Source organism: Thalassophryne amazonica, chromosome 16, assembly GCF_902500255.1.
Source record: "Thalassophryne amazonica chromosome 16, fThaAma1.1, whole genome shotgun sequence".
NCBI lineage: Eukaryota > Metazoa > Chordata > Actinopteri > Batrachoidiformes > Batrachoididae > Thalassophryne > Thalassophryne amazonica.
In genome coordinates, this window is record NC_047118.1 from 89,626,498 (window position 1) to 89,651,896 (window position 25,399).

At 41.9% G+C, this 25,399-nt stretch overlaps 1 protein-coding gene across 6 annotated transcripts in view; it reads right to left on the reverse strand.

Moving 5' to 3' along the window:
- Positions 1–25,399, reverse strand: part of LOC117528121 (zinc finger protein 646-like) — a 137,126-nt gene that overhangs the window by 62,728 nt on the left and 48,999 nt on the right. For 3 of the 6 annotated variants that reach the window (XM_034190690.1, XM_034190691.1, XM_034190688.1), the window contains exon 4: positions 16,903–16,998. The exons of 2 other annotated variants lie outside the window; for them this stretch is intronic. In XM_034190690.1, coding sequence (XP_034046581.1) covers positions 16,903–16,998 — 96 coding nt within the window. The remainder of the gene's footprint in view (positions 1–16,902; positions 16,999–25,399) is intronic. One more of the 6 variants, XM_034190689.1, reaches the window with a different exon arrangement.

The window sequence follows — 25,399 nt, forward strand, 5'->3', positions numbered from 1 at the left end:
TTAGACTGCCCACAATAAAAGGCCACTCTGAAAGGTGCAGTTTTATCACACAGCACAATGCCACAGATGTCGCAAGATTTGAGGGAGCGTGCAATTGGCATGCTGACAGCAGGAATGTCAACCAGAGCTGTTGCTCGTGTATTGAATGTTCATTTCTCTACCCAACCAGCCTCACAACCGCAGACCATGTGTAACCACACCAGCCCAGGACCTCCACATCCAGCATGTTCACCTCCAAGATCGTCTGAGACCAGCCACTCGGACAGCTGCTGAAACAATCGGTTTGCATAACCAAAGAATTTCTGCACAAACTGTCAGAAACCGTCTCAGGGAAGCTCATCTGCATGCTCATTGTCCTCATCGGGGTCTCGACCTGACTCCAGTTCGTCGTCATAACCGACTTGAGTGGGCAAATGCTCACATTCGCTGGCGTTTGGCACGTTGGAGAGGTGTTCTCTTCATGGATGAATCCCGGTTCACACTGTTCAGGGCAGATGGCAGACAGCATGTGTGGCGTCGTGTGGGTGAGTGGTTTTCTGATGTCAATGTTCTGGATCGAGTGGCCCATGGTGGCGGTGGGGTTATGGTATGGGCAGGCATCTGTTATGGACGAAGAACACAGGTGCATTTTATTGATGGCATTTTGAATGCACAGAGATACCGTGACGAGATCCTGAGGCCCATTGTTGTGCCACATCCAAGAACATCACCTCATGTTGCAGCAGGATAATGCACGGCCCCATGTTGCAAGGATCTGTACACAATTCTTGGAAGCTGAAAATGTCCCAGTTCTTGCATGGCCGGCATACTCACCGGACATGTCACCCATTGAGCATGTTTGGGATGCTCTGGACCAGCGTATACGACAGCGTGTACCAGTTCCTGCCAATATCCAGCAACTTCACACAGCCATTGAAGAGGAGTGGATCAACATTCCACAGGCCACAATTGACAACCTGATCAACTCTATGTGAAGGAGATGTGTTGCACTGCATGAGGCAAATGGTGGTCACACCAGATACTGACTGGTATCCCCCCCCAATAAAACAAAACTGCACCTTTCAGAGTGGCCTTTTATTGTGGGCAGTCTAAGGCACACCTGTGCACTAATCATGGTGTCTAATCAGCATCTTGATATGGCACACCTGTGAGGTGGGATGGATTATCTCAGCAAAGGAGAAGTGCTCACTATCACAGATTTAGACTGGTTGTGAATAATATTGAGGGAAATGATGATATTGTGTATGTGGAAAAGTTTTAGATCTTTGAGTTCATCTCATACAAAATGGGAGCAAAACCAAAAGTGCTGCGTTTATATTTTGTTGTGTATATATATATATATATATATATATATATATATATATATATATATATATATATGTGTGTGTGTGTGTGTGTGTGTGTGTGTGTGTGTGTGTGTGTGTGTGTGTGTGTCATCACGCTGCTTGTCTCAATGTCATGGAGACATTCCACGTCCATGTACAAAGCAACAATAAAAGAGCCGATATGGTTAAAACAGTGCAGCAGTCTGAAAATCAAACATTAGCAATCCCCTTTATTTCACATTCCTCCTCCTCCAAAGCCATTCGCTCATCTTCACTAACAGCCAGGTTATGCATTGGTCATCTTTAGTGCAAACACAATTCTCCATACTGCAGAGTCAAAAATAGACCCAGAATGCATTGTTCCCCCAGTCAGTCAAATTTACAGTATTCTTTACAGTGGCTTTAACTTCTCCAAGTCAAGAAGAAAGCCACGCAAGCACTTCCAATTCTGTAATAGTGTGACCATGAAGTCTTGGAGAGGAAGTGGCATCCGGCCAGCGAGCTCAATGGGACAGCTGTGGTGTGGACACGTGGCTTTGAAACAGCTAGCACTGTTAGCAACGTCTGTGTATTGAGTGAGACTGGACAAATGAAAGAATCAAGACAATCGGATGTTTAATGACCGTCATGTGGAACCTGTGTAAATATTGAAGTATATGAAGCTCCATGAAGCAGCATCAGACAGCACAATATTCTCTGCGGCTGCTTAAGGAAGTGTAAAATCAGCGGACGCGGCTGTGTTGCAGGGTATGCATTTATTATTTAGTATGTTGTTTGTCCAGTCTGGTTTACAATTACTGGATGTATTTTTAACGCTGGCTGTGCCACTTACAGCACAACAGCTGACTCTAAAACTTTTCAACATACTGCAACAAATAATATTAATTGTGCGCCCCTACTGTGGTTCAGATGCAACGACATGCAACAGGGTTAACTGGGGCGATGTTCAAAACTACCACTTACATACAATTCAACAGAGAAAAGGGAATAAACCAATATGTAAAAAATAATATAATTATGGGCTCAGCCCTACTGAGACACCTATAGAGATGTTTCCACCAACATTATGTTCAGGTAAGCTGTGCAAAATCATGATTCATATCAAGTGAGGAGAAAAAAAAACAAACAAACACTGTATTTTCTGGAGTACGAGTCACACCTGTTATGAAAAAAATACCTCTTGAAGAAGGAAAAACCTGTACATAAGATGCACTGCAGCAGAGGTCGCGTCTTTTTTCCTGGACTATCAACTCTTTAATATGTTTCTGTGTAGGCTCTCAGTTGTCCAGGTGGTTTCCATAGTAGAGAAGCTTGAATCTTCGACTGGACTGGGTTGCTTGACGCGAGGACGTTTCGCTTTCAAAATCGCAGAAGCTACCTCAGCTAAAATTCTTGCTCTGGTAGTCTGACTTCTGTCTTGACTCTTGTAGAAAAGAATAAACAGAAGCCCCAAAAGCTGGAGTTTTAAACCTAACCAGACCCCTCCTACCGAAAGGCAGACTGATATGGGCTAGTGACTAAACAATAGCTCTAATTAGCACTATTGTGCTCTAGTAGCACCCTCCTAATGACAGGGCAGCTGTCCCTCCTAATGATAGAACGGACCCTCTCCTGATGGCTCCCTTGACGACTCTCCTGATGACGTGAATGACTCATTACCATGAACAAAAGACTGAAACTGCTTTGACCTGAGTACCCCATTGTAAACAGGGGACAAAGCATGTCTCAGACCCCCTTCCCGGTTAAGCTGGGTTCAAACGTTCACAAAGAATGCCTCCTTGACCCCTCTCTCAAACCATTTCTTCTCTCTGGCTAAGAGTTTTAACTTCCTTGTCCTCAAACGTGTGGTTAGTGTCTTTAAGGTGGAAATGAACTGCAGACCGAGGTCCACTGGCGCCCTCTCTGCGGTGCTGGCATAGCCTTTTGTGTAAAGGTTGCTTAGTCTCACCTATGTAGTGTTTGTTACAGTTTTCCTGACATCTGAGAGAATACACTACATTGCTCTGTTTGTAACTAGGGATCCTGTCCTTAGGGTGAACTAATTTCTGTCTCAAGGTGTTAACCGGTTTAAAGTAAACTGGGATTTTGTGCTGTCTGAAGATCCTCTGTAGTTTTTTCCCCTACTCCTGCTAAATAAGGGAGAGACGCTCCTTTTCTTCTTGTCTCCGTCTCCTGTCTATCTGGTCTCTTTGTTCTCTGGGACTTCTGCACTTTGTCCAGGGACAATCGTGGGTACCCACATACTGTGAGAGCTTTCCGGACAAGTTGTTGTTCTTTAGCCCTTCCCTCTGCAGTTGTGGGCATGTGTAGGGCTCTGTGTTGAAGAGTCCTGATCACCCTGAGCTTGTGTTCAAGGGGGTGGTTGAGCCAAAGAGCAGATATTGGTCAGTGTGAGTGGGGTTTCTGTAAACCCCTGTCTGGAGCTGCCTGTTCTCTCCAATCGTAACATCACAGTCCAAGAAGGCTAAATGGTTGTTTCTGGCATCCTCACGTGTGAACTTGATATTGGAGTCCACCGAGTTGATGTGTTCTGTAAAGTCCTCAACCTCCTGTTGCTTGATTTTAACCCATGTGTCATCGACATATCTGAACCAGTGACTGGGAGGGATGCTCATGAAAGACTTCAAGGCTGTCTTCTCCACTCGCTCCATGTACAGATTGGCCACAATAGGGGATACCGGAGACCCCATCGCACAACCATGGATCTGCCTGTAGTAATTACCCCTAAACAGGAAATACGTGGTGTTAAGACAGATCTCCACCAGACCACATCTGACAACATCTCCCTTATTTAGCAGGAGGAGGGAAAAACTACAGAGGATCTTCAGACAGCACAAAATCCCAGTTTACTTTAAACCGGTTACACCTTGGAGACAGAAATTAGTTCACCCTAAGGACAGGATCCCTAGTTACAAACAGAGCAATGTAGTGTATTCTATCAGATGTCAGGAAAACTGTAACGAACACTACATAGGTGAGACTAGCAACCTTTACACAAAAGGCTATACCAGCACCGCAGAGAGGGCGCCAGTGGATCTCAGTCTGCAGTTCATCTTCACTTTAAAGACACTAACCACACGTTTGCGGACAAGGAAGTTAAAATCTTAGCCAGAGAGAAGAAATGGTTTGAGAGAGGGGTCAAGGAAGCATTCTATGTGAAACAGTTGAAACCCAGTCTTAACCGGGGAGGGGGTCTGAGACACACTTTGTCCCCTGTTTACAATGGGGTACTCAGGTCAAAGCAGTTTCAGGCTTTTGTCATGGTAATGAGTCATTCATGTCATCAGGAGAGTCGTCAAGGGAGCCATCAGGAGAGGCGTCTGTTCCATCATTAGGAGGGACAGCTGCCCTGTCATTAGGAGGGTGCTAACTAGAGCACAATAGGTGCTAATTAGAGCTAGTGTTTAGTCACTAGCCTTAGCAGTCTGCCTCTCGGTAGAAGGGGTCTGGTTAGGTTTAAAACTCCAGATTTTGTGGCTTCTGTTTATTCTTCTCTACAAGAGTCAAGACACAAGTCAGACTACCAGAGCAAGAATTTTAGCTGAGGAAGCTTCTGCGATTTGAAGCGAAACGTCCTCGCGTCAAGCAACCCAGTCCAGTCGAAGATTCAAGCTTCTCTACTCTTTAATATGGGATTTTTCTATAATGTTGTCGTGTACTTTAATTATTTGCATTTATTCTTTATTCTTGAGTTTAATTGTTCAATGCTTTGATTCCAGGGAATAGTCTGATGTAAAGAATGTGAAATGTCACACAAGTCCCAGGACCTCCCAAACGCAGTGCTAAAATACCCTTGGCCATAGGAACAGAAATATAGGACATAAAATGTGACCTTTTGACCTCTCAAAATAGGTCAAAGTTAACCATCTTTGAACTTGTCCAAGTTCTGTGCCCAAAGAATGTTCCCTGTGAATTTGAAGACCCTGACAGTGACAGGACTGGACTTGTGCTGAACACAGACAGATGGACGCAAAGTCTTCGCAATACCTGATGGCCATATTTTGTCCTCAGGTAAAAAACAAACAAACAAAAAACAATGTGACTTAACACTCCAGAAAATACTTCAACTGTGAAATGGTGGAAAGCAAGAAAGATAACTTGCTCGTGCCTCAACATTCCATTTGCCTCAATTAGTAACACCTTCCTCAAGTCACGGTTAGCTTGCTAACATACCTGATAAGTTTGCAGGGGACTGTTAGCCATCCAGTTTGCTAACATTAGCAGGCTAAGCAGCAGACAATTCCCCCACAAGGACCTGGTCACTGAGAAGAGCTTTTCCATACGCCCTTAAAGACACAATGAAATGGAGTTTCAACTTGCGGGATGGATAAAACAATAAAACTCTCATGAGGAGGTCACCCACTATTGTTAGGTGTGAACATAAAATCTAATCGATGAAGATGTCCAGTATGTTGAAGAAATCCCACACTTCTGATCCGCCTGTCAGAGAAAATGGCCTTCAACTATAAATACTGGAATGTTGATCACTTAAAGATGCATTTTGGAAATTTCAGTGACATCTACCGGTCTAGTTGCAACCATCCCAAAACACTACCCTCTCCCCAAACATGAGCACATGTGCATGAACTCAGTAGGGAGCATTGTGGCTTCACCGAGCTGTACGACATATCACAACATTGTCAAAGCAGCTTATCAACGGGAGCAGACTGGACAGACTATAATGCTGCTGGTGAATGTTGTGCTTTTATCGCACTATGCTTTGTAGTTTGCACAACTAGTGTTGCTAATTGTGTACTGCTGTCATAGTAACTGCTCATTTCAGGAGCTAATCAAATGTACTGCAGTGTGCCTAGAAAGCCAGCAAATGATGATGTCTCAGATGATGTGCAGTAAAACTTGCACAATGGATTCAGGTAGACCAGCAAATTTTGTCCGTATATATATACACATATATATACACACACACACACACACATACACAAGGTCTGTTAGAAAAGTATCCGACCTTTTTATTTTTGCAACAACCTTATGGATTTGAATCATGTGCGCTTACATCAGCCAAGCTTGAACATTTGTGCGCATGCATGAGTTTTTTCACGCCTGTCGGTTGCGTCATTCGCCTGTGAGCAGGCTCTGTGTGAGCAGTGGTCCTCCCCCCTCGTCAGATTTTCATTGCGAGGAAAATGTCTGAACGATTTGGAGCTTTGCTGCATCAAATTTTTCCAGAAACTGTGAGAGACAGCCAGGTGGAAACCATTCGGAAGATTCAGACGGCTTTCAGGGATGATTCTATGGGGATCACACAGATTAAGAAGTGTTACAACCGGTTTAAAGATGGCGCACAATGGCTGAGGGCGCGCCGTGCTCCGAGCGGTGATCGACAGGCTGAAACGACCAGATCATTTCCAAAGTGAACGCTGTGTTGATCCGGGACATCGTCCAACTACCAGAGAAATAGCAGAAGAGGTGGACATAGTACTTTTTCGGCACATTCCACTGTTACAGGAGTTTTTGTCATGGAAAGAGGAGCAGAGGAATTCACCACGGAGCCGATAATGGCGCGGGACAAAAGCACCTCCGTGTTGGTCTCACAGGACATGTTGTAACATGCCCAGCTCTTGCACCATTCGGAAGATTCAGACGGCTTTCGGTGGCTTTTCAGTCGTGTGACTATCCGAGAAATTGTGGACGAGCTGGACATGCCACAACATGTCCTGTGAGGCTTCATCACGGCGTTGCTTTTTGTTCTGCACCATGCCTCCGTCCCGACGCGCGAATTTCTCCGCTCCACTTTCCATGACAACAACTCCTGTAACAGTGGAATGTGCCGAAAAAGTGCTATGTCCACATCTTCTGCCATTTCTCTGGTAGTCAGACGACGTCTCGGATCAACACAGCGTTCACTTTGGAAATGAACGGCACATTCCACTGTTACAGGAGTTTTTGTCAAGCAAAAGACACCGGTCGTGGTACTTTCACATTAGTGGAACGGGCTTCAACTCCCGACAGTGTGCTTGCTGAAAGCCAAAATATATTAAAACTCAACAGTTATCAATCAATCCACACATTTCACAACAAACCTAAACGTCCCTGACTCATTATCAATTAGTGTATTCACATCCATATGTTTGTGCTTCATGAACACTAACTGTATTTATTCTTTATGTGTGTATGTATGTGTCTGACCATGTTGGATGAATGTCAGTCTTATTCTTAAAATAACTGTATTTCTGTGTCTCTTTGTATCAGCCATGTCTTAACAAATATACGTGTAGACTTTGTCAGAGTAAGTCCACCTCTTTGTACATCCCACCTTCAAACACAGCCTCATACAACCAGCCATGAAAAATCTACTGAAGCTCACAATTTTTTACAGGAATACAAACGTCCGATGGGCACTGCACTAGTGTATAAAATAGGCAAAATCCTTTATATGTATCTAATGGGTAACTTATAGTCAGGAGGCGCAGAAAGATCTATGGAGAATCCCGAATCAGGACCTGCCTCATTTAATGACTGGGTCAAAACTTAATCTGAAAAAAATCAACGCCTTCCTTAAATAAGTGGCAGGCATTAAGTGCATGATGACATTTGGTCGAGTCACTCTTTTTTGAAGTCCGCTGCAGAGTGGTACCTTAAAATCCTAAAACCTGATTTATGTTTCTACAACTCCGTGGGCATGAAATAACGTCAATGTACGCATTAGTCTTTTAAAGCTCCGTTGCGCCTTTATGCAATTTGCCATAGGAACAGTGGCATTTTCTGGATTAATTTGTCCCTCAACAAGCTTCATTATAGAATCAACTTCCAAACCAGTGGTAAGGTACATACAATTTCCTCCACGAACTGTGAGTCCTTTCAGCGTCTTTTTCTGACTCTGTATTCTAAAGATGGTCATATTTGTGGACTTTTCTGCCAAACATATATGATCCATAATCTAAACGTAATCAGCATGCGCACTTGCAAAAAAGTTTAAAATATGACAAGAGAGGAAGGAGTGAAAACGTAAAAGTGACAAATCACAGCCCTTGCAGTCTCTGACTTATCGGGTGCATGTCAGGGGGTGGGTTCATAGCCCCAAAGAGGACTCTGATCTAAAGTGGTTTGGTTTGTCACACACAGGGATATGTGTGAAACTTAACACCATATTACAGTGCAGGCAGCAAGCAGCATTGTGTTACTAATTACTGGCCTTTAATTATGCCCTGCCTCATTTTGAAAAAAAAAATAAACGGCCGGGCTTTTAATTACAAAAATTCAGTACCCACTTTCCTCAAATCAGTGAGTGTCAGTGATGAGCTTCATTTCATATCTCTGTTACTGGACACGCCCAGACTGATCTGTCGGGTACATGCGAAGGATTTTTAATGAAAATACATTACGATCGGACAGGACGTTTTGTCCAATGTGAGAAAAAAGCCATTATACAAAATGCATTATATACGGTGTTTATTACATGGAAAACCATACAAAAACATTCCAACTGAGTGCGAGTATCCGGTTTACACGATGTCGGTTTAGCCGAGTTTTACTGTAGTTTTATATTTGAAAAAGGGAACTTAAAGTGTAGGTGCATGTAACAGCATGTTTTCATGAAATTTAAGACTAAAATTAAACAATAGTTTGAAATTGATCCTTTCCTGTTGTGCAGTTCTTGAAGAGATTAACTATTCAGATTTTGAACTGCGTGCTAATAAAAAAACCACCAACTTCCCGGAGTGCCGACATTGGACAAGAAGAAGGAGGAAGTGGCATCAGCTCCAGAACCATTATCTTAATTGTCCCATTAATTTATGGATTTTTACAGGCTACTGACAGCCCTGTTTCCATCGAGTGGATGGGGTCGGAGATGCACTGTGTTTTCTATGTCAGAACGGTTATTCTTGCCGGCAGAATCTTTTTGGATTGGCAGGTGGAAACACTTATATTGACGAGCGCGCACACAGACTGTAATGCGGATTCTCCACTCCACACAGAGGCAGACCTGACTATTTTCACTTTATTTTATTTGATTATTGTTTTTGGATCATGGGAATTTCATCACGTACAGACTGAAACGTTATGAGGAGATGAGGCGCGATGCATCTTTTAACTTGAAATGCAAAGCAGCCCGCTGTGGAATAAGAGGATCCATTCACAGCAGAGAGTCGAACTATCAGAGGCAGACGCAATGAACAGTTTAACACCTGCAGCAGACCAGTGTGGTCATGGATCAGTATAGCACAGATTCAAGCCATCATGGACTTTTCTTCTGCCAGGACAATGAATTAAATTATTTTCACGTTTTCATCAAAATGAAGATGATCTCACTGAAACGGACAGGTAAGACTATATTATTTTCTCCTTGTGTGAATGGTTTTAATATTTACAACCCCTGGCAAAAATGATGGAATCACCGGCCTCGGAGGATGTTCATTCAGTTGTTTAATTTTGTAGAAAAAAGCAGATCACAGACATAACACAAAACTAAAGTCATTTCAAATGGCAACTTTCTGGCTTTAAGAAACACTATAAGAAATCAGGAAAAAAAAATTGTGGCAGTCAGTAACAGTTACTTTTTTAGACCAAGCAAAGGGGAAAAAAAAAATATGGAATCACTCAATTCTGAGGAATAAATTATGGAATCACCCTGTAAATTTTCATCCCCAAAACTAACACCTGCATCAAATCAGATCTGCTTGTTAGTCTGCATCTAAAAAGGAGTGATCACACCTTGGAAAGCTGTTGCACCAAGTGGACTGACATGAATCATGGCTCCAACATGAGATATGTCAATTGAAACAAAGGAGAGGATTATCAAACTCTTAAAAGAGAGTAAATCATCACACAATGTTGCAAAAGATGTTGGTTGTTCACAGTCAGCTGTGTCTAAACTCTGGACCAAATACAAACAACATGGGAAGGTTGTTAAAGGCAAACATACTGGTAGACCAAGGAAGACATCAAAGTGTCAAGACAGAAAACTTAAAGCAATATGTCTCAAAAATCGAAAATGCACAACAAAACAAATGAGGAACGAATGGGAGGAAACTGGAGTCAACGTCTGTGACCGAACTGTAAGAAACCGCCTAAAGGAAATGGGATTTACATACAGAAAAGCTAAACGAAAGCCATCATTAACACCTAAACAGAAAAAAACAAGGTTACATGGGCTAAGGAAAAGCAATCGTGGACTGTGGATGACTGGATGAAAGTCATATTCAGTGATGAATCTCGAATCTGCATTGGCCAAGGTGATGATGCTGGAACTTTTGTTTGGTGCCGTTCCAATGAGATTTATAAAGATGACTGCCTGAAGAGAACATGTAAATTTCCACAGTCATTGATGATATGGGGTGCATGTCAGGTAAGGCACTGGGGAGATGGCTGTCATTACATCATCAATAAATGCACAAGTTTACGTTGATATTTTGGACACTTTTCTTATCCCATTAATTGAAAGGATGTTTGGGGATGATGAAATCATTTTTCAAGATGATAATGCATCTTGCCATAGAGCAAAAACTGTGAAACATTCCTTGCAAAAAGACACATAGGGTCAATGTCATGGCCTGCAATAGTCCGGATCTTAATCCAATTGAAAATCTTTGGTGGAAGTTGAAGAAAATGGTCCATCACAAAGCTCCAACCTGCAAAGCTGATCTGGCAACAGCAATCAGAGAAAGTTGGAGCCAGATTGATGAAGAGTACTGTTTGTCACTCATTAAGTCCATGCCTCAGAGACCGCAAGCTGTTAGAAAAGCCAGAGGTGGTGCAACAAAATACTAGTGATGTGTTGGAGCGTTCTTTTGTTTTTCATGATTCCATAATTTTTTCCTCAGAATTGAGTGATTCCATATTTTTTCCCTCTGCTTGGTCTAAAAAAATAACCGTTACTGACTGCCACAATCTTTTTCTCTTGATTTCTTATAGTGTTTCTTAAAGCCAGAAAGTTGCCATTTGAAATGACTTTAGTTTTGTGTCATGTCTGTGATCTGCTTTTTTTCTACAAAATTAAACAACTGAATGAACATCCTCCGAGGCCGGTGATTCCATAATTTTTGCCAGGGGTTGTATTAATAACGTGTTACGTTATTCAAGAAGGAAATATTTATTTTAAAAATGGTTATTTTCAGTCCCTCGTGACTTTTTTCAGATTTGAATGTACCTTTTTCTCAGGAAAATAAATAAATAAATAAATCGTAAATAAAAAAATTCCACACCATCACCAAAACTATTTTTTAAATCAGTTGATTTGACCAAAGAGCTGGCAAAAAAGTATCTCCTGCCAAAAGCGCCTGCATTGTTTATTTATTTTATAACCACCATTCTGTCTATTGAACTCTTCCAATATCGTCACTGAAATCAGGCTTAAAGTGTTCCTCCAAGGTTTCTTCTCCCTCACTGTGGTCTAAATAAGGCTCAAAACCATTCAGTCTGTGTCCCCACAACTTCTACAGAATCACCTTCAGACTGGACTTAAAAAATAAAAACAAAGCTCCACACTATAAAAAAAATTGCCTGAAAATGCCTCGACCTCCGTGTTTACAACTGATTTGGGTTTGAATCAGCAGGTGCCGTTCATGTGATGACGTAACAACAATATGGCCGCGGCTGGGGGCTGAAATAGAGCGCAGGCTTCAGACAGCTGTTGTTTATCCTTCACCTGCGTGCTTATCATAGACATATTGTTCAGGATTTTTTTAAAATATCAATGTCTCATCATTTTCAGTGATTATTTGTGCACATTCTTTGTCACCTACACTTTAAACAAAAGTAAGTCCACAACTCTGTAGGGATGCAGGTCTTTTGTAATAAAACAGGCATTGGACCTAGTTATTCTTTTTACACATTCAGAATTGGCCGGAAATGTGTTAAAGTGAAGCAGAATAAAATATAAGATTTGTAATATTTTTATCTATTCGGTCCACACTTACACCTCAGTCTGATATTTTTCCTGTACAGACCTCAGACTCTGTTAATAATCCTTTAATATTGCATCCAGCCTTGTTCATTTCGCGTTAGCATGAACCTTGACGATAATAATAAAACACCCTACCGTGAAAAGGGCAGCCCTAATTTTTTTTACCCCATGGAGTACCAGCAATGCCAAATTTCTAAACCTAACTCAAACCCTGACAAAGCAGCTGAAACACTTCCTGCTGTAAATACAGGTACAGTTGTATGTAAAAGTTTGAGCACCACTGATGATTTTCCTTTATTCCTTTATTTTCCTTTTTTTTGGATCAGCATTTCAGTTAAAAATATCATATAGCAGACAAACACAGTGATATTTTAGAAGTGAAATGAAGTTTATAGGAATCACAGAAAGTATGCAATAATCCTTTAAACAAAATTAGGCAGGTGCAGAAAAAACAGGAAAAACAGGAAAAAACAGGAAAAAATACATCAATATTTAGTAGATCCTCCTTTTGCAGAAATAACAGCCTCTAAATGCTTCCTATATCTTCTAATGAGAATCTTCCATTTCCTCACTATGCGCCTCACAGTGGAAACTGACAACTGAAATCTCTGAGATAGCTTTTTGTATCCTTCCCCTAAACCATGATGTTGAACAATCTTTGTTTTCAGGTCATTTGAGAGTTGTTTAGAGGCTCCCATGTTTCCACTCATTAGAAGAGATGCAAAGAGGGGAAACATTTTCAAATAGCCACCTTAAATACCCTTTCTCATGATTGGATTCACCTGTCTAAGGAGGTCAAGGGTCAATGAGTTTACCAAACCAATTTTGTGTTCCAATAATTAGTGCTAAATGTCAAATCAATAAAATGACAAGGGTGCCCAAATTTATGCACCTGCCTACTTTTGTTTAAATAATTATTGCACACTTGCTGTAAATACTATAAACTTCATTTCACTTCTCAAATATCAGTGTGTTTGTTTGCTATATGATATATTTAACTGAAATTTCCGATCCAGACAACCAATGATTTATGAAGGAAAATCATGAAAATTATCAGGGGGGCCAAACCTTTGCATACAACTGTATATCAGTGGCTCAGCCACAATGCAGCCAGGAGCTTCTGGTGCTATAACTTGCAGCTCTGCTGCCGATTTTCCTAAGCAGGTCTTGCTCAGCAGGCACATCACTTGGCAAAACCTGGGAAAAAAATCTTTTTTCCAGAGCTCGCTCAAACTTGGCCGAGTGAAAATCGACAGCTCCAAGGGTACACTGTGTGAACTCCTTTCAAAACCTGGATTAACTACTAAAACTGGATGCAGTGTTAGACAGGGCCTGCACATGGCTCCTCTAAGGACCCCTTCACACACAGTACGAATACGTACCAGGGCCAATCACGGCGAAACAGCTCGTATGAGTGAACCACGAAAACACCGAGCCGACGTCGGGAGGGACACGTAGTCGGGCAGGCATGAACGATCCTGCTGCGACGGTTTTGTGTACGAGCGTGCACGAAACCGTCACAGTGGGAACACAGTGCAAGCAGCTGGAGCATGTGTAACCAGTTGCAGCAACAGGTGTACGAGGCGTTGGAGGCAGCTCCGATTTTACACGTATTGCATTCAATTCCTGCTTCATGTGCAATTCAGCCACATTCGTACTCTGAGTAAAGGGGCCCTAAGGCAAGCGCACGTAAGGCCGTGGTGGCATGGAATCTGGTGGAGCTCTTGTAACTTTTGAATTGTGAGTGCAGAAACAGATACATTTGGTTTTTGAGGTGGACACAGTACCAACCCTGTCACCAACCCACCCAAAAGAGAACCACAGAGAACCTGCCCAAGATGGCGCCGTAGCAAGTTCTTTCTTGTGCACTTCGTGTTTTTTGTTGTTTGTTCTTGTTGTAGAAACACTTGCCACAATTAAATATGAGCGGGATACACTTCTTAAGATTCAGGATAATGCTTGGACTCATGTGATTCCTGAACTGAGGTGCAGTGATTTTCATACGTGCCCTACTCGACGTACGAGGGGCCAGGAGTCGGGGCGCAGAGGCGGGGAGCGAAGCGAAGGTGCTGGGCGAAAGTTACGCCACGTACACCGGAGACCTGAGCTTCCGAGCGAAGATGCCACAGGTCGCCAGTGGCAGAAGCGCAGACACCGTGGAAAGCATGGAGGACTGCTTGTTAAGTTATGGAGTCGCCCGACAAGGATCCCACTCCCCTCAATTTACCTGGCAAATGTTCAGTCTCTGCCCAGCAAGATGGATGACCTGTTAAGCTGCATCCAGTCCCAGCTCGGGACTGCTCCGTGTTCTGCCTGACAGAGACTTGGCTTCACAGTAACATACTGGATTCTACTTTTCAGCCTCCAGGATTTTCTGTCCATCGTTTGGATCGTTCGAAAGAGCACATTGGGAAAGCGAAAAGGAGGTGTGTGTTTCCTTATTAATAATCTTTGGTGCACAGACAGTGTTATTGTCAACAAAACGTGTACAGCTAATCTAGAATGCCTTGTTCTGAAGTGCCGCCCCTTTTATCTCCCTCGAGAGTTTGCAGTGATGTTTTTGTGCGCAGTGTACATACATCCACGTGCAGACGCTTCTGGAACATGCACCTGTTTTAACTGACCTCTTTAATATGTCTCTGAGGTGCTGTACTGTTCCACTCAGTTTTAAAAGGTCACTTGTCATTCCAGTGCCTAAGAAGTCACCTATCACTTGTTTAAATGACTATAGGACAGTTGCGCTTACATCAGTGTTGATGAAAACCTTCGAACGTCTTGTGCTGGAGCACATTAAGATCCCCGTGTCTGTTGATCCACTCCAGTTTGCATACAGACAGAAGTGTGGAGGATGCTATTTTGCTATTTGCCTTGAACTCTGTGTACAAACATCTGGACAAGGAAAAATCCCAGGCTAGAATGCTTTTTATTGACTATAGCTCTGCTTTTAATTCTCTTGTCTCTGCAAGGCTCATCCATAAACTGAGACTTTTGGGTTTGAGTGATGCCGTTTGCAAATGGATTTTTAGTTTTTTAACTGGAAGACCACAAAGAGTCAAGATCAATGGCTTTGTCTCTGATGAACTTATTGTTAATACTGGCTCGCCACAAGGTTGTATTTTAAGCTCATTGTTGTACACTTTGTACACTTGTGACTGTGTTGCGTCCTTTCATAATAATTTGATAATTGTCTGCAGATGACAACTATTACTGGTTTGATCTCTTCTCATGACGACTCTTTGTACAGATCTGAAGTGCAAAGCGTGGTTTCCTGGAGCGAGGAAAACAATTTGAAGTTAAACACTGCAAAAACTTTTGAGTTGGTTGTTGACTTCAGTGAAAATAGATCTTATGCTCCCATCATATTAAATGGCGCTGAGGTGAAAACAGTTGAGCTGGAATTATAACACCAACGGAATTGTTAAAAACTCTCGACAACGGCTTTTTTTTCTGCCTAAGCTGCTGAAAGAATTTACTCTGAACAAGAATATTCTCTTAAATTTTTATCACAGCTGCATTGAAAGTCTTCTTACAAATGCTATAACTGCATGGTTTGGAAATGCCACAGCTAAAGAAAGGAAGGCTTTGAATAGAGTGGTTGGTTCAGCCAGTAGGACTGTTGGTGTGGAACTGTCTGTCCTGGAGGACATTTACAAAAAAAGGCTTAAGTCCCAGTCTTTGGCTATTACTAAGGATCTCCTGCATCCTGCCAGGGACCTGTTTGAGCTTCTACCTTCGGGTAGGTGCTATCGGTCTATTAAATGTGGAACATCACGTTCTAGAAAAAGTTTCTTCTCACAAGCCGTGGCAATGATCAACACTCTTTGATTAGTTTTAAATGTATCTTAAATTATTTTGTGGCTTTGTGGTTTTTATGGCATTTTTATGTTCTTTTATGTCTTTTTATTGTTTGTGTATGTCTTGCTAGTGCACTTTTGAGCTCCTTGCACCATTTTTCCAATGTGGTTTTAATACTGCAAATGGCAAATGAACTTGAACTTGAACTCAGAGTTCCACATGCAGGTTAAGGTCCCATCCACAAGGATTCCTGGGACTGCATGGAGGACAGGTACATGTTGATATTTCGTTCTTGTTAGATCAGTCATTTCCTTTTGTATTTACAGAACATGCTGATAATTTTTGCAGCTTTTATTTCAGATAATCAATCTGAACGAAAGCATCTGCTTCCACTTTGTCATTTAACACAATGACGGTGTGCTGCTACCACGACCTGGTCAGAGTTGCAAGGATCAATTTTTTATTTTATTTTTTTTACATTGTGTCCTTACTGGACACACAAACAACCACAACTGTCATTTCTGGATTCACCCCTCTCAAAGACACTGGCAAAATACTTTGAAAAAGTCTGGCTTCAAGGCCAAAATGTACAAATAGAGACGTAGTGAAATAGTAAGGTGTGACTTATGGAGCCCGAGGGCTGGTGCTGTGGTGGAGGACGTGAGCCTGATGGATGGACGTGCACTCAGCTCTCCGCCCGTCTGTATGGCAGTGATGGAGAGCTTTGGCAAAAGCTCTTCTCTGACAAAGAAACAGTGACAGCACTCGGACCCACTTACACATGAGGCAGACTGAACCTGTTGAGAAACCCACGGGAACTTTGGCCCTTCAGGTTTGAAGCCTCTGCATGGGTTTGACGTGCAGCTACTGATTCCACCTCTCACACGCACGCACAGACAGACACACACGCACACACACACCAACCTGGTTTTTGGACGCAGCGCTGCAGCGGTGCTGGGCCAGGTCCAGCATGGTTCGGTAGCTCTTAAAGCAGGACGGGCAGTTGAAGCGGTTCTTATGAACCCACCACACACACAGACACACAAACACAAACACACATACAAATTTGGATTACTATACTTGTAATAAAGGTGAACCAAACTTATTGCTCCAAGACCTGAACCCCTCTCTGGGCCTGAGCCCACCTCAACGTCTCACTGTGAGCATCTACAAATCCTGCTCCAGAGTCTGTGAGAGTGTAGCTGGAGAGGTTCAAGAACAAACAGGATAGAATATTACATGCAGCAGTCCATGCAACACACACACACACACACACACACACACACACACACACACACACACACACACACACACACACACACACACACACACACACACACACACACACACACACACACACACACACACACACACACACACAAGCACTCTCAGCAGGAACACAATAAAACCACAGCACATATCTGAACAGTCCTCACTGGGACCAAGCAGCCACATCCACAACTGCCACGTCTCAAACACAAAATGACTGGTCGTCACGTCTGCAGTGACTTTATCAGGTAGGTGTGGCCTCACATCCACCACACTACAGACACGCCCTGGTTCCAGGGCAACAGCAGCCCAGGCAGACAACCAAGACCCTACGTGGCTTCTGAAAGTTCTTGGGGCCTGAACAGTGAGGATCCCGCCTGGGGGAGCACACTGCATAGCTAACAGACCCTCCCAGCACAGGCAGGCATGATATCACTATCAGCTTGTATTCTTATCACCCAAAATAAAGAGTTTGTTAGACCTGAAAATCCACAAAGATTCACTGATAAAATATTAGATACATATGTTTTACAGTCAAACCTTCTGCACTGTCCATTATTTGAAAATTTTCAGACAGAAACAGAACCTTGAGAAAGGTTCTGTTTGAGAAAGGATGTCAGCACAGATTCAGAAAACAAAAACAATGTCCTCAAAGCTCAGCCATGAACCATAAGAACTCTTGCTTCCACAGTCTGTGGGAGGAACTGTGCTGCTGACATCACGCGTTTTAAAGAGGACGAGGAAAAGCTGTTTGGAGCCTCATCAGCAGATCACCACCAGAGGTCTCACCTCTGCCGTGGTGTCATGCTTCATGTTTTAGCTCCACTTATGTTTACATGTCTTTGTTTACTTCACGCCTGCTGAGTTATTCTTGTAGTTTTTCCTCCGTTTTGGTCAGTGGTGTTTACATGCCGTGCCTTTATTTTGGCGATCCCTCAGGCTGACTCTTCCCAAGCTAATTGATTAACATGTTGTGTGCTGCCTTGGTTCCTGCTGGGTCCCGCCTTCTCCCTCTCTTTCCGTTTCTAGGTGGCGTGCCGCAGAGCTGATCATCTCAGCTGTGGCTCATCAGCACAGCTGCATTTAAACCCCGGTTCAACACTTCCTTCTTATCACTCCGTGGTATCTGGCTCCTCTCTTCTCCTCAAGTGAGTTTTTGTGCATTCCTACACAGGCCTGCATGGCAGTTGGCAGACTGCATTAGGTGTCACCCTGATTTCTCACGTCTCTGTATTTTCTGACCCCGTGTACTGACCTTGCTCTTGTTCTGGACCCCCATTTTTGTCTCCTGTTGTGTGATTTTCTTGAAGTGTTACTTGGACAAATCATTACCAGATGTTGCTGTGATTCCTGTCTTCTGCATGAGCCTGCCCTTACAGACACTGTGGTGTGAGGTCTTCAACTTATTAAACTTTTTTCTGTTTTTTACAAATCTACTGCCTAGCCATTTTTGACAGATTGCTACTACTAACTAAACTACAGTTAAGGAGCACTGTCTGCTTTAGGATGATGTTTTTGTGTCTCTCCCTCAGAAAAACAGAACTTTTGGGGCAGGTTAACTGTGCACCAAACCTGAGCACGATTACTGACTATCTATTATTGTCTCCCAAGTAGTGGTGGGCACAGTTCTGCTAATCCGCTAACCGCTAATTATTGAAACTAATGTTTTCATTATCGGATTAGCTTTTCAGATAACTTTTAAAATCATCATCTGACCAATTATCTTCCGATATGTTGTTACAAACATTTATTAAGTTTAAAATCAGTTGAGTACCTACCTGTTAAATGTTTTGTAGTAGATGTGCAGTTCTATGCTCTGCAAACAAAGGAGAGCTGGTTCCAGAAGAAACTGCTCTATCCTCTGCAGACAAAGAAGAACTGGTCACAGAAAAGAAAAAAGCTCATTTCTTTTGAACCCATACTGATGCGCTGGCAATATCACCCAAGTCCTTGCCAAGCACCCCTTGGGTGATATTGCAGTGTTTTGGGATTACCTTTCACTGCTATGCAGATGATACTCAGTTATACATGCAGATAACTGCTGGTAATCTCGTTCACATAAAATCCTTAGAAGATTGCCTTGCAGCAGTGAGAAGTTGGATGTCCAGGAACTTCCTACTTTTAAACTCTGATAAGACTGAAATGATGGTTCTTGGTCCAGTGAGACATCAGCATCAATTTGACCAGTTAACGCTCCGCCTCGGCTCGTGTGTCACACATCACACTGACAAAGTGAGGAACCTTAGGGTAATTTTTGATCCTTCGTTGTCCTTTGGCCTCCACATTAGAAATATTACTAGGACTGCTTTCTTCCACCTGAGAAATACAGTGAAGATTCGTCCTATCCTGTCTATGTCTGATGCTGAAACCCTGGTCCATGCGTTTAGCTCTTCTAGATTGGACTACTGCAATGTTCCATTTTCTGGTTTACTGCAGTCTCAGCACTGGTTCAAAATACTGCAGCCAGACGTTTGACACGAAGCAGAAAGTTTGACCACATTACACCCATTTTGGCGTCCCTTCACTGGCTTCCTGTCCCAGTGAGATCAGATTTTAAGGTTCTGCTACTAACCTATAAAATTATTCATGGACTGGCACCTCCCTACCTAGCTGACCAAATTAAACCTTACGTACCGGCCCGAGCTTTACATTCTAAGGATGCAGGGCTACTTTGTGTCCCTAAGGTGAATAAAAAGTCTGCGGGTCACAGAGCTTTCTCTTATCATGCCCCTGTTCTGTGGAATGATCTCCCTGTGTCAATAAAACAGTCAGATTCTGTGGCGATTTTCAAGTCCAGATGTAAGACGCACTTATTTTCCCTTTCGTATGGCAGCATACTGGTACAGTTTTGTTTTACACTTTTTACTCTTTTTAATTCATTTTATTACTAAAAGGGAGCGGGCTGCGGCCTCAACTTTATCTAAATTCTGGGTCTTTTAGCGAAGTTTAGGGCTAGTGGTCGGCGAACACTTTAGTATTTCTTCTGTTTTTCTTGTTGTTTAATGCTGACAAATTATACTGTATTTTTTTGTCTTTCTGATGCTTGATTGTTTTTTCTCTCTGTTTAAGGTGCAGCTCCATCCAGAGATGGCAGTTGTATTTGTGCTGGCAACCCTCCTGTCCTGTGCACAACAGCATTTCTTGTAAATTCGTCCATCTGTAATTTATGTTTGTATCATGGCCCAAGCAGAAGGTCACCCCTGTGAGTCTGGTCTGCTTGAGGTTTCTTCCTCAGAAGGAGTTTTTCCTTACCACTGTTGCGCTGGGGGTTAGTAAGGTTAGACCTTACCTGTGTGAAGCGCCTTGAAGCAACTCTGTTGTGATTTGGCGCTATATAAATGAAAATAAATTGAAAAATTGAAAATAAACTGAAAGTCATCCAGAGGCATACAGTTTTAACTTATGGTTCAAAATTTTAACCAAACTTATTTCGTTACTTAAATTAACGTCACTTCTGAAGTTTTATAAAGTGAAAATATCAGATATATGTTTTAGTTTTAAACTAATGTACTAATTTTGAAGGTTTTGGTGTGGACATGCTGTGTCCAGGTGCATTATGGGTAATTTCAGTACATTCACGACAGAGGAAATGCATTTGAGATGCTCCGATCAGGCTCCACACGGACGTCATTAAACCCTTTGTATATTGTGCCTAAAACTCTCCTGAATATATTCCCTGGGTTTATAGATGTTGCTATTGTGTTTGTATTATGTAAAAATGCCAGAAGAAGCCCAGGTTGCTTCTCCATTATTTTCAATTGGAATCATTGCAATTGATTGCCGTTTGCTCTTTAACGTCTTGCTTATGTCAAACACTGTCTGTCTTCTTTGTTCCAGAGTAATATATATATATATATATATATATATATATATATATATATATATATACACACACATATATAAGATGTCTGAAATTCAGTTTGCGTTTATTAAATTCCACGCATCTTAAACATAGCAGACACGGATTATCTGGAATTTTGTTTTGGTAAGTTTTCAGTCTCTACTGCCAGTAGATGTAGTAGTGTTCATGGCAGTATGAGTGTCTGGACACCAGTAGATGGCCGTGTTCTATTTATTTTGACCCCGGTTATATCAGAAGGTTGTCTAATCATAACTTGCCTTTTTGGCATTTGCAAATGGCTTTTTTTTTTTACAAATAAAAAGGCATATTTTATAAAACACATTTATATGTAAACACCAACACACACACCTCACATTAACGTGTTGGTTTTTACACAGAATGAATGAGTCAACCAATCAGTGTTAGCGGAGGCTCATTTACCCATAATCCCTTTGGCATGTCTGTGTTTGTTACAAAACTTCAGAATTAGTGCATTATTTAAAATTAAAAGATGTTATATTTTAACTTTGTACAAATGACAGCATTGACATTAATGGAGTTATTCTATCCAGAATAATTTGATGATTTTAAATCAAAACCATAACTCAAAACTGCTTCAATTTACAAGACCTCTGCCTCACTGCGGCATGGCGGTATTCGGTTAAGGAATAATGGCTTGTTTTGTGTGTGTAGAGTTGAGCTTAGCTCCTCACAATTGCTTCACTGCTGTAAGTTATGTCGTAAACAGGAGCTTCCAGCAGGGGGCAGGATGCACAAAGACAGAAGTGCTGACTCGTTGTTTGGGTCAGTGGTCGCCATTAATGTTACCAGAAACTATCGTGGTGTTAAAACTCAAAATCAACTTGTTAGTAGTTGCAAGTGTACCGGAGACAATACTGAAAATTATCAGTTAGCTGTAGCTTTCGATAAATTTTTGGGTGGTTTATTGGTTTAGCCTTATATAAAAGATAACTTTTCAGCTAGCTGATTAGCTGTTACAAAGCTAACTTTTTGGTTAGCTGTGCCCACCACTGCTCCCAAGTATACCAAGTTACTGCTGTAAATCTGGTTTTGGCACAGTAAAAATGGTTTTATCCTCCAATGTTGTTGCTGCATTGGGGTCCAGCTGAGATTCATTACAGTGCGTTGCTGAGGGGTTGTCCACAGCATAACTTCAAAACCTGAGGTGGCTCATGCCAGGAGAGTCATCACTATCTATATATTCACTCAGAAACTATATCGATACATTTAGATAGTGATTTGTTGACTGAGCCTCATCGTTCACCCTGACGAAAATGTCCCACACGGAACACCGCTTCAGGCACCTTTTCTCCCTGCTGTCCCGCTAACATCAGCCACCTGCAGGCAGTCACAGTTCGCTGGACTCTCCTCCAATGGGCACAAACACACCAGTAGCTTCACATCGTTCTCTGGTGGACGGACGCCTGGAGCTGGGAGCTCTGCCACTCTATTTCAGTTTAGCATCACATTCATGCAGCAGACAGACAGTCCGCTTTTTGTTCAAAGAAAGCAGCCCGAGACAGAGCTCCAGCTTGACCTACAAATGACAGCTAACTGGTGAGCATCTGAGATTAAAAAACAAACACAAAGACATACCATGGAATTTGACAACATAAAAAAAAATTAAGATAAATAAATCCTGTTAAAATTATTGCGTGGTGTTCATAGTTTAGATATCCGGCCAGGGTTTGTGGGTCTGGTGGACTTACTGCATGCGAGGGTTTTTAAATTCAGCACAATCCAACAATTTTATGTTAACATAATCTATGTTTACCTCACCCCAATTAAATAATTAATTGTATAGTTTTTATTTAGCTGTCTGTATATCTATACAGACAGCTGTAGGAGTTCTCAAGACAACAGTTATTTGGTTAAATTTTCTGATGACACTGTACTGTTGTCTCTTCTTCACGGTTCAAAATCAGACCACGGAGCGATTTTATCAGATTTTATTTGTTGGTGTGATAACTTTTTGGATTTAAATGTGTCCAAAACCAAAGAAATGATCACTGACTGCAGACGTAGCAGGGATGTGGCTAAGGATCATACACAATGAAAAAGTGGAACTTGTCAAGTATTTGGGGACTATTTTTGATGACAAGCTGAAGTTTGATGTAAACACAGACGCCATTGTGAAGCGAGGACAGCAGAGAATTTATCTTCTCCATAAACTGAACTCTTTTTCTGTCAGACCTGCAACCCTTGTCGTTTTTATCAGTCTTTTATTGAGTCTTTTGTGTTTTTCATTTATCTGCTGGTTTCACAGCCTCTCAGTAAAAGACACAAACAGCCTGAACAACACTGTTAAAATCTGTTCAAAGTTATCGGAGTGAAACAAAGAGACTTACACTCTTTTTGTAATCAACAGATCCTCCAGAAGGCTGAAATCATCTTGTCCATGTCAGGTCAAGTTCTTTTAGGAGAGTTTTCTCTGGTTCCTTTAGGACGCCATTATGCGTCCCCGGTGTGTAGAACCAACCGGTTTTTAAAGTCGTTTATACCTTCAGCGAATATTTATTCTTGCTATTCATTTTAACTTCTTAAGTCTATTTTATTTGTTTTTTTTTAATTAATTTTATTGTTATATATTGTTATTGTTTGGTTTTTTTTTTCTTAAACGGCCTGCTCAAATGAAACTGCCCCTTGTGGGATTAATAAAGTTGTTGACTGACTGATTGATTTTGATAAAAAATAAAAATGGGTCCCATGGACCTGAACACCATACAACGGTAAATGTTTAGTCTTCTTTTCTACTGAATATCTAGCAGTAATGTACATAAATCTGCAGTGCTGTCACAACGATACAAACTCAAGTTGTGTTTATTCTTAAAATAACACTAGACAACAGTAACAAGAGTAGTAATGATAATGATAATATTCACGTGCTGTTACATTATACAGTGTAATTATTGCAAAAATGGACAAGGAAGTTGGTTGTACTGTAATTGGAAAGAACCATAAACAGAATAACATTCAGAATGTCCCCAAAGTATGTTACCAGATTATAGTGAATATATAGCGAATATATTGATATAAAAAAAAAAAAAACAAAGTCAATGACAGTTCAAGCTCACGCAATTGGTCACCTGGAACATCTTTTCTCTCAGGAAAGACGACCTGTGAATGAATGTATTCACCTGTTTCAGTAAGACCAAAACCCTCAACTGCCAATGACCAGACAGCTACGAGGCTAAGGTAAGCTCCTCACTGGATCACCAGTCATCTTAAAAGTTTCTTTATATTAAGTGACTTCATTGACCACAAGCACGAATGTTTTTTCCTAGAGTCTATGTTGATGTCAGCAAAGCATCTGATTAAATCAAACAGGCTGTTTGTTCTCTGGCACATCCTGAAATTTCACAGGATCCCCAATAAGTTGATGGACATCATGGCCAGCCAGTGCACACATACCGCTAGTGCTGTGTGGGGCAAGAAGTCTGGTATTTCTCAGGAGTTCTGCTCATTGCCAGCATGGAGTGGGAGTTTGGTGACATCCCACAGTGCAACAACTTGGATTCCGCGGTCATCAATGGAAATGTTTATGCCAAGCTCATGGTCAATGGCTTGATCTTTGCAGAATCAATGGATGCCCTGAATGAAGCACTTGAGAACCTGTGTTGAACCTGTGCTGCAATGCGCAGCAACAGCACATGATTCCAGACAGGACCTGAAATGTAAAACTGATAGTAATGTTAGCACTGAGCAATGCCCCTGCTGTTCCACTCCTTGACCCACCTCATGAGGTGAACAAGCTAAAGGCTTTTCACCCAGCGCACTCCAACACTACAGTCAGATACTGATGATGGAAAACTGCAGCTTTGGACAGACGTGGAGTGGTTAGTCCGCTTCATTACAATACTGAACTTGAAGCACACAGTCAGGAAAATGAGTTGTTAACAGAGGAGATACATTTAACTCATCAACTCGCTGCCTGGTGAAACTTTATAAAGCATGAAGGCAACGTCTCAAACAGTTATGTCACTTCACACGTGGTAGCATAACAGTGCCATTATGCTAATAACAATTTAGGAGAATACAAGCATTTTGAACATTTGAACGTTTCCTGGACTTCATTTGTTTTGTTTTTTTGAGGGGGGGGGGGGGGGGGGGGGGGGCTTTCAGATGACCCTGGTAGTGGTGTAATGGACCACAGTGGACACACACACACACACACACACACACACACACACACACACACACACACACACACACACCATTGGTCCCCCCATGGTTCAGCATGCATATTACTTGACTTGTTCAAGTTGAGCCGTTTTTACTCTTGGG